Consider the following 14,421-nt stretch of genomic DNA (forward strand, 5'->3'; position numbering starts at 1 on the left):
GGCAGCAGAGGGACAAATTCAAGAAGGGGGGCTGGGGGTCTGGTAAAGGGGATTATCCCCACCACCCAGCACCGTAGAGTCTTCTGCCTCTAGTACCGTGGGGTGGAGGGGGCCGGGGTGCCGTGATTCTGTTGGCACACTGCACTAGGCTGACCAGCCAACCAGAAGAAGGGGAAAAGAAGAAATGGCCTCTTGTTGTTTGTTCTCCTCGTCCTCCATATGTCTGTTCAGTTCCTGACACCTGTACTGTCCTGTCAGAGCCTGACACCCTGACAGGGGCAGATAGGCCCCATCTTCAGGGACTGATGGAGGGAAGGATAGGGCAGCTAGCGAGACCTGCATGGTGGAGCTGTGGGGGGATGGGATGGGGGTGAAGTTGGGGCCACTTCGCTTCTATCCCAGCAACACACTTTCTAGCTCTATAACCCAAGCCTACCGTACCCTAAGATCCAAGCCCTACATTTTTTATAATTGACTTAACAGAACAAGCTTTTGTCTGTTAAATTCACAACTCGGAGCTTAATTTGTATTTGTGATAGGGAAGGGTAATTGATAAGCCAATACTCGACTTGATTTAAAAGCAGAAAACAACTGTGATTAATGGGTTGCCAGCCAGATGTTCCTATAAAACATGAATCAAATAAAATGTTATTGGCCACGTACACATATTTTACAGATGTTATCGCAGGTGCAGCGAAATGTTTCTATCTCCAGCAGGGCAGTAATACCAAACATAACACACATCTCAAGACTAAAAATGTATTAATTAAGAAATATCAGAACTAACAATGTAGCAGTCACTAAGGTGCATGGTAAAGGTGCAGGGTCTCTGCCTTCTGGATGGTAGCGGGGTGAGCTCGTTGATTATTTTCTGACCTTCCTGTGATGCTATCAAGAAGAAACTGTCCTCTTTAGGGGTCATTCCATGGAACACAGTTAGACACTGACGTTGAGGGTTTAGTATGTGCTCTGGGGCTCATCCAAGAGCCTTTCATTGTTTTGATTGTAAAACAAACATCTTTGTTCCAAATTCCTAAATATAACACTTCTTACTACTTTGGATTGTGATCGGAAAAGGAAATGTCTTATGGTTGAGTTGTCAGCCTTAGTGACAAGATGGCTGGAAGGAAGACAGCTTTTATTTGCTTTTGGCATGACACTAAATTAACAGATGCTTTCTAAACCTGTTAGCTACCCACCTCTTAATCGGCTTACCTTGGCACAGGGACGGGCAGCGGGATGGGCGACTGGCACCTTTGAAGGGTCATACCAATAGCCAGTGGTCCACCCTTCCTCCAATAGAACATAACATGTTGGAGGACCACATGATACCAAAAAGAATACTTCATACATGAGCACACATTCAATTACTTGATAGAGTTCTGTAAGTACTGCTCACAGTGACTTGTGTATAACGGTTGAGGAACAGAAAATACATATTTAATCAATGTATTACCAAAGCATATAGAATAATTATTCGAAAGACATCATCAGTTGAGAAGTTCCTATTTGGTCTCTTAAAATATCCAAATACTGTGTATGCCATAACTCAAGTGCTGTTGGTTTTCTTAAGCTCTGAACCTATCAAGTCATTTAAACATGTTTAGTATATGACAGTGTAAAATAAACAGTGTAATAGAGTTTATGTTGCATTCATGTAAAGTTCTGACTGCCAAGTGCCCACGTCTGTTAATAAGTGTGTGGAAACTGTGTCACTTCACTTTGACACCACAGCAGAGCTGTTTTAAGTGTGTTTTACTACATTGAAGAATAATCCTAAAGTACTACAGAATTGTCAATATCCCACCTGTGAATTAGGTAGCACAAGTCATCTGTTGTTGGGTAATCATGATTTAATAAGCTCATGAATTAAATCAATTAGGTTTGTTTAGACACTGTCAATACGGAAACCCTCATGTTCTCTCACTAAAGAGTAAAACCAGTGTGGATAACCATGACCACAAGCTAGTGCCTAGTGAGGGTGTGGAATGACCTCCCCTCTTAGCTTTAGACCGCTACTTGTTTGCACTTACCCGAGGATAATCGTGTAGGTTCCACAAACTCAAACAAATGGCTTGCTGCCAAGTCTTCTGCCGTTCAAACAAACATGTAAATGTGTTGACATAGTGGTGTCATAGTGGCTCAGGACAGACTGCTGAGTGTCTGTTCTTGTCACATTTTTACTATGGAGGACATTAGGAACGTATTACACTGAAAAACCTGTATCTACAGTGCTTTCAGAAACTACTGTACTCACACCTCTTGACTTATTCCACATTTTGTTGTGTTACAGTGGCCAAATCATTGGCCACTTTAATAATGCCACTTTAATCGTGTTTACATATCTTGCATTACTCATCCCATATGTACAGTTGAAGTCTGCTGAAGTTTACATAAACTCAGGTTGGAGTCATTAAAACTTGTTTTTCAACCACTCCACAAATATCTTGTTTACAAACTATAGTTTTGGCAAGTCGGTTAGCACATCGACTTTGTGCATGACACAAATAATTGTTCCAAAAATTGTTTATAGGCAGATTATTTCACTTATAATTCACTGTATCACAATTCCAGTGGGTCAGAAGTTAACATACACTAAGTTGACTGCGCCTTTAAGCAGCTTGGAAAATTCCAGATAATGATGTCATGGCTTTAGAAGCTTCTGATAGGCTAACTGACATAATTTGAGTCAATTGGAGGTGTACCTGTGGATGTATTTCAATGCCTACCTTCAATCTCAGTGCCTCTTTGCTTGACATCATGGGAAAATCAAAAGAAATCAGCCAAGATCTCAGAAACAAATTGTAGACCTCCCAAGTCTGCTTCATCCTTGAGAGAAATTTCGAAACGCCTGAAGGTACCACGTTCATATGTACGAACAATAGTATGCAAGTATAAAAAATAGTACGCAAGTATAAACATCAGGAAGGAGACACGTTCTGTCTCCTAGAGATGAACGTACTTTGCTGCGAAAAGTGCAAATCGATCCCAGAACAACAGCAAAGAACCTTGTGAAGATGCTGGAGGAAACGGGTACAAAAGTATCTATATCCACAGTAAAATGAGTCCTATATCGACATAATCTGAAAGGCCGCTCAGCAAGGAAGAAGCCACTGCTCCAAAACCAACTTAAAAAAGCCAGACTGCAGTTTGCAACTGCACATGAGGACAAAGATCATACTTTTTGGAGAAATGTCCTCTGATCTGATGAAACAAAAATAGAACTGTTTGGCCATAATGATCATCGTTATGTTTGAAGGAAAAAGGGGGAGGCTTGCAAGCCGAAGAACACCATCCCAACCGTGAAGCATCGTGTTGTGGGGGTGCTTTGCTGCAGGACGGACTGGTGCACTTCACAAACTGGATAGAATCATGAGGAAGGAAAATTATGTGGATATATTGAAGCAACATCACAAGACATCAGTCAGAAAGTTAAAGCTTGGTCGCAAATGGATCTTCCAAATGGACAATGACCCCAAGCATACTTCCAAAGTTGTGGCAAAATGGCCTAAGGACAACAAAATCAAGGTATTGGAGTGGCCGTCACAAAGCCCTGACCTCAGTCCCATAGAAAATGTGTAGGCAGAACTGAAAAAGCTTGTGCGGGCAAGGAGGCCTACAAACCTAACTCCGTTACACCAGCTCTGTCAGGAGGAATGGGACAAAATTAACCCAACGTATTGTCGGAAGATTGTAGAAGGCGACCTGAATCGTTTGACCCAAGTTAAATAAATGAAAGGCAATGCTACCAAATACTAATTGAGTGTATGTAAACTTCTGACCCACTGGGAATGTGATGAAAGAAATAAAAGTTTAAATAAATCATTCTCTCTACTATTATTCTGGCATTTTACATTCTTAAAATTAAGTGGTGATCCTAACTGACCTAAAACAGGGAATTTTTAATAGGATTAAATGTTAGGAATTGTGATAATCTGAGTTTAAATGTATTTGGCTAAGGTGTATGTAAACTTCCGACTTCAACTGTATATACTGTATTTTATATTATCTACTTCATCTTAACCTATACCAGTCTGACATTGATCATCCATATATTTATATTAGAGGTCGACCGATTATGATTTTTCAACGCCGATACCAATACCGATTATTGGAGGACCAAAAAAGCCGATACCGATTAATCTGCCTATTTATTTATTCATTTGTAATAATGACAATTACAACAATACTGATTGAACACTTATTTTAACATAATATAATACATCAATAAAATCAATTTAGCCTCAAATAAATAATTAAACAAGTGTTGGAGAAGAATGTGTGCTATGTGCTATGTAAGAAAGCTAACCTTTAACTTCCTTGCTCAGAACAGGAGAACATATGAAAGCTGGTGGTTCCTTTTAACATGAGTCTTCAATATTCCCAGGTAAGAAGTTTTAGGTTGTAGCTATTATAGGAATTATAGGACTATTCCCTCTATACCTTCCCTCCCTCTATACTCTATACCATTTGTATTTCATTAACCTTTGACTATTGGATGTTCTTATAGGCACTTTAGTATTGCCAGTGTAACAGTATAGCTTCCGTCCCTCTCCTCGCTCCTCCCTGGGCTCGAACCAGGAACACAATGACAACAGCCACCCTCGAAGCAGCAGCGTTACCCATGCAGAGCAAGGGAAACAACTACCCCAAGGCTCAGAGTGAGTGATGTTTGAAACGCTATTAGCGTGCGCTAACGAGCCAGCCATTTCACATCAGTTACACCAGCCTCATCCCGGGAGTTGATAGGCTTGAAGTCATAAACAGCGCAATGCTTGATGCACAACGAAGAGCTGCTGGCAAAACGCATGAAAGTGCTGTTTGAATGAATGTTTCCGCGCCTGCTTCTGACTACCACCGCTCAGTCAGATTATATGCAACGCAGGACACGCTAGATAATATCTAGTAATATCAACAATGTGTAGTTAACTAGTGATTGATTGTTTTTTATAAGATAAGTTTAATGCTAGCTAGCAACTTACCTTGGCTTACTGCCTTCATGTAACAGGCAGTCAGTCTCTTGTTGAGTGCAACGAGAGAGAGGTAGGTTGTTATTGCATTGGACTAGTTAACTGTAAGGTTGCAAGATTGGATCCCCCGAGCTGACAAGGTGAAAATCTGTCTTTCTGCCCCAGAACAAGGCAGTTCACCCACCGTTCCTAGGCCGTCATTGAAAATAAGCATGTGTTCTTAACTGACTTGCCAAGTTAAATAAAGATTAAATAAAAGTGGGAAAAAAAAACTGCAAAATCGGTGTCCAAAATTACCGCTTTCCGATTGTTATGAAAACTTGCAATCGGCCCTAATTAATCGGCCACTCCGATTAATCGGTCAACCTCTAATTTATATATTCTTATTCCATTCCTTTACCTAGATTTGTGTGTATTAGGTATTTGTTGTGGAATTGTTCATGTTGCTGCACTGTCGGAAAAAGAAGCACAAGGAGTTTTGCCACACTCGCAATTACATCTGCTAACCATTTGTATGTGACCAATAAAAATGTATTTTATTTTGTTGTTTATTCCACCTTTATTTAACCAGGTAGGCCAGTTGAGAACAAGTTCTAATTTACAACTGCGACCTGGCCAAGACAAAAGCAAAGCAGTGCGACAAAAACTACAACACAGAGTTACACATGGGATTAACAAAATAGAAGAATCTGTATTCCGTGTGTGCAAATTAAGTAAGCAGTTAAGGCAATACATAGGCCATAGTGGCAAAGTAATTACAATTTAGCAATTAACACTGGAGTGATAGATGTGCAGATGAGGATGTGAAAGTAGAAATACTGGTGTGCAAAAGAGCAGAAAAACAAAAACAAATATGAGGTAGATAGTTGGTTGGATGGGCTATTTACAGATTGGGTTGTGTACAGCTGCCACGATCGGTAAGCTGCTCTGACAGCTGATGCTTAAAGTTAGTGAGGGAGATATGTCTTCAACTTCAGTGATTTGTGCAGTTCTTTCCAGTCATTGGCAGCAGAGAACTGGAAGTAAAGGTGGCCAAAGGAAGTGTTGGCTTTGGGGATGACCAGTTAAATATACTGTACCTGCTGGAGCGCGTGCTACGGGTGGGTGTTGCTATGGTGACCAGTGAGCTGCGATAAGGCGGAGCTTTACCTAGCAAATACTTATAGATGACCTGGAGCCAGTGGGTTTGGCGACTAATATGTAGCGAGGACCAGCCAACAAGAGCATACAGGTTGCAGTGGTGGGTAGTATATGGGGCTTTGGTGACAAAACGGATGGCACTGTGATAGACTGCATCCAATTTGCTGAGTAGAATGTTGGAGACTATTTTGTAATTGACATCGCCGAAGTCAAGGATCGGTAGGAGAGTCAAATTTACGAGGATATGTTTGGCAGCATGAGTGAAGGATGCTTTGTTGTGAAATAGGAAGCCAATTTTAGATTTAATTTTGGATTGGAGATGCTTATTTAATGTCAGTGGAATTATGTTTTTGTCTTGAGTCAATAAGTATTCAACCCTTTTGTTATGGCAGGCCTAAATAAATTTAGGAGTAAAGATTTACTTAACAAGTCACATAATGCGGCCTCCCGAGTGGCGCACCGGTCTAAGGCACTGCATCGTAGTGCTAGAGGCATCATTACAGATCCGGGAGACCCATGAGGTGGTGCACAATTGGCCGAGCGTCGTCCGGGTTAGGGGTAGGGTTTGGCTGGCTGGAATGTCCTTGTCCCATCTTGCTCTAGCGACTCCTTGAGGCTACCGGGATCATGAACGCTGACTTCGGTCGCCAGCTGTACAGTGTTTCCTCCGACACATTGGTGCGGCTGGCTTCCGGGTTAAGTGAGCAGTGTGTCAAGAAGCAATGCGGCTTGGCGGGGTCGTGTTTCGGAGGACGCATGGCTCTCGACCTTCGCCTCTCCTGAGTCCATACGGGAGTTGCAGCGAGGAGACAAGACTGTAGCTAACGATTGGGGAGAAAAAGGGGTAAAAAGTAAAAAAATGTAATTATATATAAATAAATAAATACAAGTCAAATAGTAAGTTGCATTGACTCACTCTGTGTGCCATAGTATTGTTAAACATGATTTTTGAATGACTACCTCATCTCTGTACCACACACATACAATTATCTCTAAGGTCCCTCAGTCGAGCAGTGAATTTCAAACAGATTCAACCACAAAGGAAGGTTTTCCAATGCCTTGTAAAGAAGGGCACCTATTGGGTAGATAGGTAAAAAAACACAAACAGACGCGGAATATCCCTTTGACGATGGTGAAGTTATTAATTACACTTTGGGGGGTGTATCAATACACCCAGTCACTAGAAAGATACAGGAGTCCTTCCTAATTCAGTTGCCGGAGAGGAAGGGAACCGCTCAAGGACTTCACCATGAGGCCAATGGTGATGTTTAATGGCTGTGATAGGAGAGAACTCAGGATGCATCAACATTGTAGTTACTCCACAATACTAACCTAATTGATAGACTGAAAAGAAGGCAGCCTGTACAGAATAAAACATATTCCAAAACATGCATCCTGTTTGCAACAAGGCACTAAAGTGGTACTGCAAAACATTTGGCAAAGCAATTAACTTTTTGTCCTGAATACAAAGTGTTATGTTTGAGGCAAATCCAATGCAACACATTACTGAGTACCACTCTCCATATTTTCAAGCATAGTGGTTGCTGCATCATGTTATGGGTATGTTTGTAATAGTTAAGAATTGGGGAATTTTTCAGGATAAAAAATAAACAGCATGGTGCTAATCACAGGCAAAATCCTAGAGGAAAACCTGTTTCAGTCTGCTTTCCTCCAGACACTGGGACAAGAATCCACCTTTCAGCAGAACAATAACCTAAAACAGGCCAAATATACACTGGAGTTGCTTACCAAGAAGTCAGTGAATGCTCATGAGTGGCCAAGTTACGGTTTTGACATAAATCGGCTTTAAAATCTATGGCAAGACCTGAAAATTGTTATCTAGCAATGATCAGCAACCAATTTGACAGAGATTGAAGAATTTTGAAAAGAATAATGGGCAAATGTTGCATAATCCATGTGTGCAAAGCTCTTAAAGACTTACCCAGAAAGACTCACAGCCGTAATTGCTGCCAAAGGTGACTCTAACATGTATTGACTCAGGTGGTTGAATACATATCGAAGTTATATTAGTGTTTAATTTTTCATGATTTTTCTTCCACTTTGACATTTTACAGAGTATTTTGTGTAAATCGCTGACAAAAAATGACAATTATATCTATTTGAATCCCACTTTGTAACACAAGAACATTTGGAAAAAGTAAAGGGGTGTGAATACTTTCTGAAGACGCTGTATTTAAGTGTACGTTTTCATATTGAGTGACCTCTTAAAACTATGTATAAACATGGTAGTTACTAGTTACAGTGCGTTAATGTATTATTTGACAACTATATCCTGAGTGATACTTCTTATGACATACAATCAAAACGTTTTGTTTTTATTCTCTGCCGAAAAGTTAAATAACTACATTTAGTTTAACTGTGCAAGAGAGAAGACTAGGACCAGACACACTAGATGATGTAATATGTTAGCTAGACTAATTTCTCCTTTTGTGTCGTTGTTCCCAGACAGTGCCCGGTAACCAGCAACGCTATGCTTTACCTCAGAGAAGTCTGCTTCATGTCATAGAAATGAATAGTTATATATATATATATTTATTTATTTATTTATTTATTTATTAAAAGCAAGCATGTTCTTTCTTATTCATATCATATTTTATACACATTGTTGGACTGTAATACAGAGTGTAAAATCTGTAGAGCTCCCTCTGTTGGCCACTCGGGCACAGCTGGGGGAACTCACATAGGATAATTCAAGCAGTGAATGTGTTTTTTTCTGCGTGTGTGTGTATGTGTGTGTCCATGTGTTGTGACCAAAACAACCTCCATATTTCAAAATATCCTCGTTTAAAAAGGAATTGTGCCAACAACCTTTTTATTCACATTCCACATGTTTTGCTTTAATCTCTCCTTCTCCCTCTCTGTTTCTCTAGGTTGACTCTGACTCCCTGCTGTCCACCATGGAGACCTCTGCTCCGACAGCCACTGAAAAAAAGGAGCATAAGGGATCGGGTCTAGATGGAAGCAGCTTCTCAGACCTGCCAAAGAAACCATCTCCCACTACTGTGACCAGAGGTATGAATGACTAAGCAGTGGTGGAAAAAGTAATCAATTGATTGTCATACTTGAGTAAAAGTAGATGCCTTAAAAGAAAATGAATCAAGTGAAAGTCACACAGTAAAAGTCTAAAAGTTTCTGGTTTTAAAATTACTTAAATTCAGTGGTGGAAAAAGTACTACATTTTCATACTTTAGTTATATTTGGGGAAAAACAGATGGGGGAACACTCAGACATCATTTACGAATGCATTATTTGTTTTTAGTGATTCTGCCAGATCAGATGCAATAGGGATGACAATGCGTTATATTGATAGATGCGTGAATTGGACCATATTGCTGCCCTGCCTGAGCATTCGAAAACAAGTAATTTTGGGGTGTCAGGGAAATGTGTGGTATCATAAATATAACATATTTTCTTTATGAATGTATTGGACTAAAAGTAAACTTGTCAATGATCTATATTAAAGTATAGATACCCCCCAAAACAACTTAAGTAGTACTTCAAAGTATTTTTACTTACTTTACAGCACTGTGACTCAGAGCTAACACCTTCAACTATACCTCAAGTCTCTGTCTGTACACTATAGCAGTGCTCCCAGTCAGAAGTTGGCGTCTTTGATACCCAAATCAAATACATTATAGGTGTCCCCCTGTCATATGGTATCTCCAGAAGTATTCCTCCAATATTTTCATTCTGAAAATATTTTCAATATAAAATACTTCTTGACTGAAATTGATTGTGCAGAAGGTAAAATCTTGCCTTTTAGGTATTGTTTTTCTTTCGGTGCTCCATGTTGGTGTATGTTTTACATAGTGTCTTATTGACCCACTCAGTGGCACATCAAAAAAATAGATATGGAGAGGGACTGCATGTTTCAAGGATGTCAGAAACTGGGTGATGAAAAAACCCACTAATGAGGGCGAAAGACCTTGTTCTTACCTCGTGAGTATAAACGTTATAAATTACTAAAGCAGTCTGTGGTAACAGTGGATGGCACAGTACATCAGAGTCCTCTGACACCGGCGAGGACCGGGAAGTACCTTTTGATATGCTAATGAGTTGTATCTGATATTGTGGCATTGGTGAGTTATATTTAATGATAAGCTTGGTGACCTGCCATAAGCAAAGCCATAAGAGCATTAATTGTTTAGAGAAATAGATTTAAGAAAAATAGGACGCTTCTCTCTGCCCTCAATGGCACCTCTTCAAAGAAATCGTAGAAGATTGTTTCCAAACATATTAATTATATTTATTGTACTGTATCCTATACAGGGTACCCTATTGCAATTATTCAAACCTACATAGACCAAATAATTGTGATAGTTGCAAATGATATTGTAAGTAACATAAAGCTGGTATAGTTTATCTTTATGGAAAGTAGCTGGCAGGCAACTCTTATGTGATGATAACTGTAGTGAGTTTCCATCCGGTCTGAGAAGAAAAAAGAGAGAGTGTGCGAGAGAGTGAGAGAAACAGAAAGTGTTAGAGAGGGAGGGAGGAAGAGGGAGATGCAGATTAAGGGAGAGAGAGACAGAAAGAGAGACAGGGAGAGAGACCTCTCGTCTATTAAATATGAGACCTCATGTTTTCATCAGTGAGTATATGTGATGAAATCTCCCCATAACGAGGACTGAGTACCTTGTTCTCGCCTCCAGAGGTTTAACATTATGAATTATAAACGACTGCATGGCGGAGCGGTTCAACTGGACTCTGAAGTCCTTCCTTCTGAGATGGACAAAGACATCTAGCGAGGGCCCACCACTGAAATGTTAATAGAACTTATCAGTCGTACATTTTTACTGTTTAATGAATGGCTTGGTGGCCTGCCATCGCCAAACTATAATCTTCATGCATTCTTTATTCACACATTGGCAACAGCGAAAGTAGAACATTTACACCCATACTGACTTTGTTACATAGTTATACTCCTATGTTTATCATTTGTTTTTGTCCTTTTGATCAGTCTTTTCACTGGTCCTGCAATTAGTATGAATATGAATATAGGGCCAAATCTGTTCCTGAAGAGCTACCTTCCTGTATGTTTTCGCTCCAACCCCAGTTGTAACTAACCTGATTCAGTTTATCAACTAGCTAAATATTAGAATCAGGTGTGCTAGATTAGGGATGGAGTGAATTTACTCACCAGGAACAGGGTTGAAGAGCCCTGATATAGGGCATAATGTGAATAAATCAATATGATAGTGTATTATTCTTAGTACATTTCTCAAAGTAGCCAATATCAATGGCCTCATTCACTCAACTCTATTGAAACTACTATTAAGTCAAAGGGTAACTAACTGAAGGATCATCAGACTACTCGGTGAAAGGTCTAAGAAAAACTCTCTAGCTTCAAATGTAAAACATCCAAGTCATTACAAATTAACATAGTTCCAACTACGGTACATCGTTTCCCTTCGCTGGCCTGCCCTGGACACGTTGGCAGGTTGAACATCAGTGTCTTACAAAGAAGACTCCATTTCAGTTTCATGGAGATATGCCTTGCCTAGTTCAAGGGAAACTTCACCGCTGAACATTATTTGGGGTGTTTTTCCAGTTTCCTACATAATTATGAGTGATGAGGTGTTTCAGACATAATTATGCACCATAGCGGTATTTTAGAATTTTTGCCCGGGAGAGTTCAACCAATGATGTCATGGGTTTAGTCATGTTTTGTTGCAATTATTGTGGCCTTTGTTTTGACGATTGCACCACGATCACGCTAGCAGTGAGTAGATATGATTGTCCTTGTTCAATAGGTAGGATCAATGTTCCTAGCTGCCACATCATTGCAGGACATCTAGGTCAGGAAGGCAAATGACAAATAAGTCATTTGTTTGGCTGTTGGTATCTAGCTAGCAATAAAAACTATCTTTTTACACAAGGCAGTGCTGTTCAGTAAAGTAGAATTTTGTGATCGATTCAACCAGAACAGGGCATACTAGTAACACTACAGGCCAAGCTAGCCATGTTGAGGTAGCTCTGTTTGCTTTACCCAAAAATGTACTGTAGCCTAATGTTATAGGTAGTTAGCTAACGTTAGCTAGCTAGCCTCAATGTATCTTATTAGGATTAAAACTGGAGAAATGTTTTGATGATGATAACGAAGAGTAATGAAATTACTTTGGCTTTATGACTCGTATTAGTCTTTGAATAACTATACCTGTATGTTGTAGCTAGCTAGGTAACGTGTGTCTATGATATGATATATGATGATATATGATATGATATATGTAATATTCTTTATTGTGCTGCAATACGAATACAGACCGTACACAACAATTGCCCATAATAGCATTTTTGTAATTATTTTACAGACAATACCACTTAGTGGCCTAGGGATTATATGTGTAGTTTGTTCTATGTGGGGAGAAGTTAGGCACAGGACACCGAATCCTCTTAACTGCGTGTGTTGTTTGGGCCATTCAAACAATTTATCCTTCACACGATGGACAGTATGTCGGATACAAATAAGTGTATGACTCGGGGGAGATGTGAAAGGTCCATAACAACAATCTCCCATTGTATCAAAGTGACTCCGAACATCTCACTGCACACACCAAACACACCATATATAAATATTCCCTTTGTAGACCTGTAGTATTTATTATAGGCATTAGTAGTATATTTGTCTTTACTGCATACAGTATATGTCATATATTGCCATAATGTTTCTGTGTACTGCTGTGTACTCACCTCGCTCCCCAGAGCAAATGACGTTTGTCTTGAATACAGTCCATGTCTACTTATTTGCTACATTGACAGACGAATCTACTGATTTATTCTAATATGTTTACAAATTAAAGTTGAAATGATACACCAACTCCCTGCATCATTTGTTTTAGCAGTAAGATTGTAGCTAGTTACTTCCCCCAAAAATGATGAATATCACAAAGAATAGATCCAGAAGTAGAACTTTATTGGTTTCTGATGCAGCTGGAATCACTTAGTCACTTGTCAGTACACATATACAAAAATATTCTATAAACATTTGATCAAACTCCATTATATACATATGTAAAAGAGCTAGCAATATCTATACCACAATGCAATTGTGAGCATACTAGGCATTCTATATTATATGACAACCTCAAGTTCTTGTCTTATTTTAGGCAATGGCAGCTTGTCTGACAGAACTTCATGACCTTGGACTCATAGACTATACACTTTTGCTCTTGCCAGCCCTGTGCAGTTTTTTCCTCTTCCGAGTCAGATGATCTTGAGGTTGTTCACAGCTGAAATGTGTCTATAGGATCTCTACTACTAAAGCTGGTGTCACGGTCAGCAGCAGCAGGATTAGTCTGTAGTCTGTGATTAACCAACATTTTTTTTTGTAAAATGGTAGCCTAGTGGTTAGAGCGTTGGGCCAGTAACCAAAAGGTTGCTGGATCGAATCCCCAAACTGACATGGTAAAAGTATTTCCATTCTGCCACTGAGCAAGGCAGTTAACCCACTGTTGCCCGTGCGCTGAAGACTTGGATGTCGATTGAGCCAGCCCCCCTCAACTCTCTTATTCAGATGGGTTGGGGTTAAATGCGCAAGACACATTTCAGTTGTACAACTAACTAGGTATCCCCCTTTCAGTAATACACACTCAAACAAGGTACGATATCCACCCATCCACCCATCCCCCTCGTGTCAATACATCATGCTGACAAACCTTCACACACAATACCCACCGCCAGCAGACCTCAATCCACACCATCCCCTTCTTATTAATAACTCTGCTTTACTCCAATGAAGACTTCAAGTTTTGCATAAACAATCAACTAAGCCTCCATAATACAGAGAGAACTAAGTTGTAGCCTACTTATAAACATGTCAACTAGGACAAGACACAGGCCATGTTTATGCCTAGCTCCAGCATATTTATTTGCTCATCGTGGAGTCATGGAAAGATTTACAGTAGCAAAGGTGACTTACAGTGCATTTGGAAAGTAATCAGACCCCTTAACTATTTTTAAATGCTTTACACCCTTATTCTAAAATTGATTAAATTGTTTTTTTCTCTCATCAATCTACACAATACCACACAATGACGAAGCAAAAACAGGTTTTTTGAAATGTTTGCAAATTAGTCCTGTTGGAAGGTGAGCCTTTGCCCCAGTCTGAGGTCCTGAGCGCTCTGGAGAAGGTTTTCATCAAGAATATCTCTGTACTTTACTCTGTTAATCTTTCCCTCAACATGATGCTACCACTACAACATGATGCTGCCACCACCATGCTTCAGCGTAGGGATGGTGCCAGGTTTCTTCCAGACGTGACGCTTGGTATTCAGGCCAAAGTGTTCAATAT

The 14,421-nt window shown here is 39.9% G+C and overlaps 1 protein-coding gene across 2 annotated transcripts in view; it reads left to right on the top strand.

Moving 5' to 3' along the window:
* gli2a (GLI family zinc finger 2a) overlaps positions 1 to 14,421 on the top strand; it is a 104,046-nt gene that overhangs the window by 12,717 nt on the left and 76,908 nt on the right. The window contains exons 2-3 of one of the 2 annotated variants that reach the window (XM_035749714.2): positions 4,329 to 4,387; positions 9,002 to 9,143. In XM_035749714.2, the coding sequence (XP_035605607.1) occupies positions 4,367 to 4,387; positions 9,002 to 9,143 (163 nt within the window). In that variant the 5' untranslated portion in view covers positions 4,329 to 4,366. The remainder of the gene's footprint in view (positions 1 to 4,328; positions 4,388 to 9,001; positions 9,144 to 14,421) is intronic. The other variant, XM_035749715.2, reaches the window with a different exon arrangement.

The sequence above is a fragment of the Oncorhynchus keta genome, chromosome 34 (assembly GCF_023373465.1).
Source record: "Oncorhynchus keta strain PuntledgeMale-10-30-2019 chromosome 34, Oket_V2, whole genome shotgun sequence".
NCBI classification, from domain to species: domain Eukaryota; kingdom Metazoa; phylum Chordata; class Actinopteri; order Salmoniformes; family Salmonidae; genus Oncorhynchus; species Oncorhynchus keta.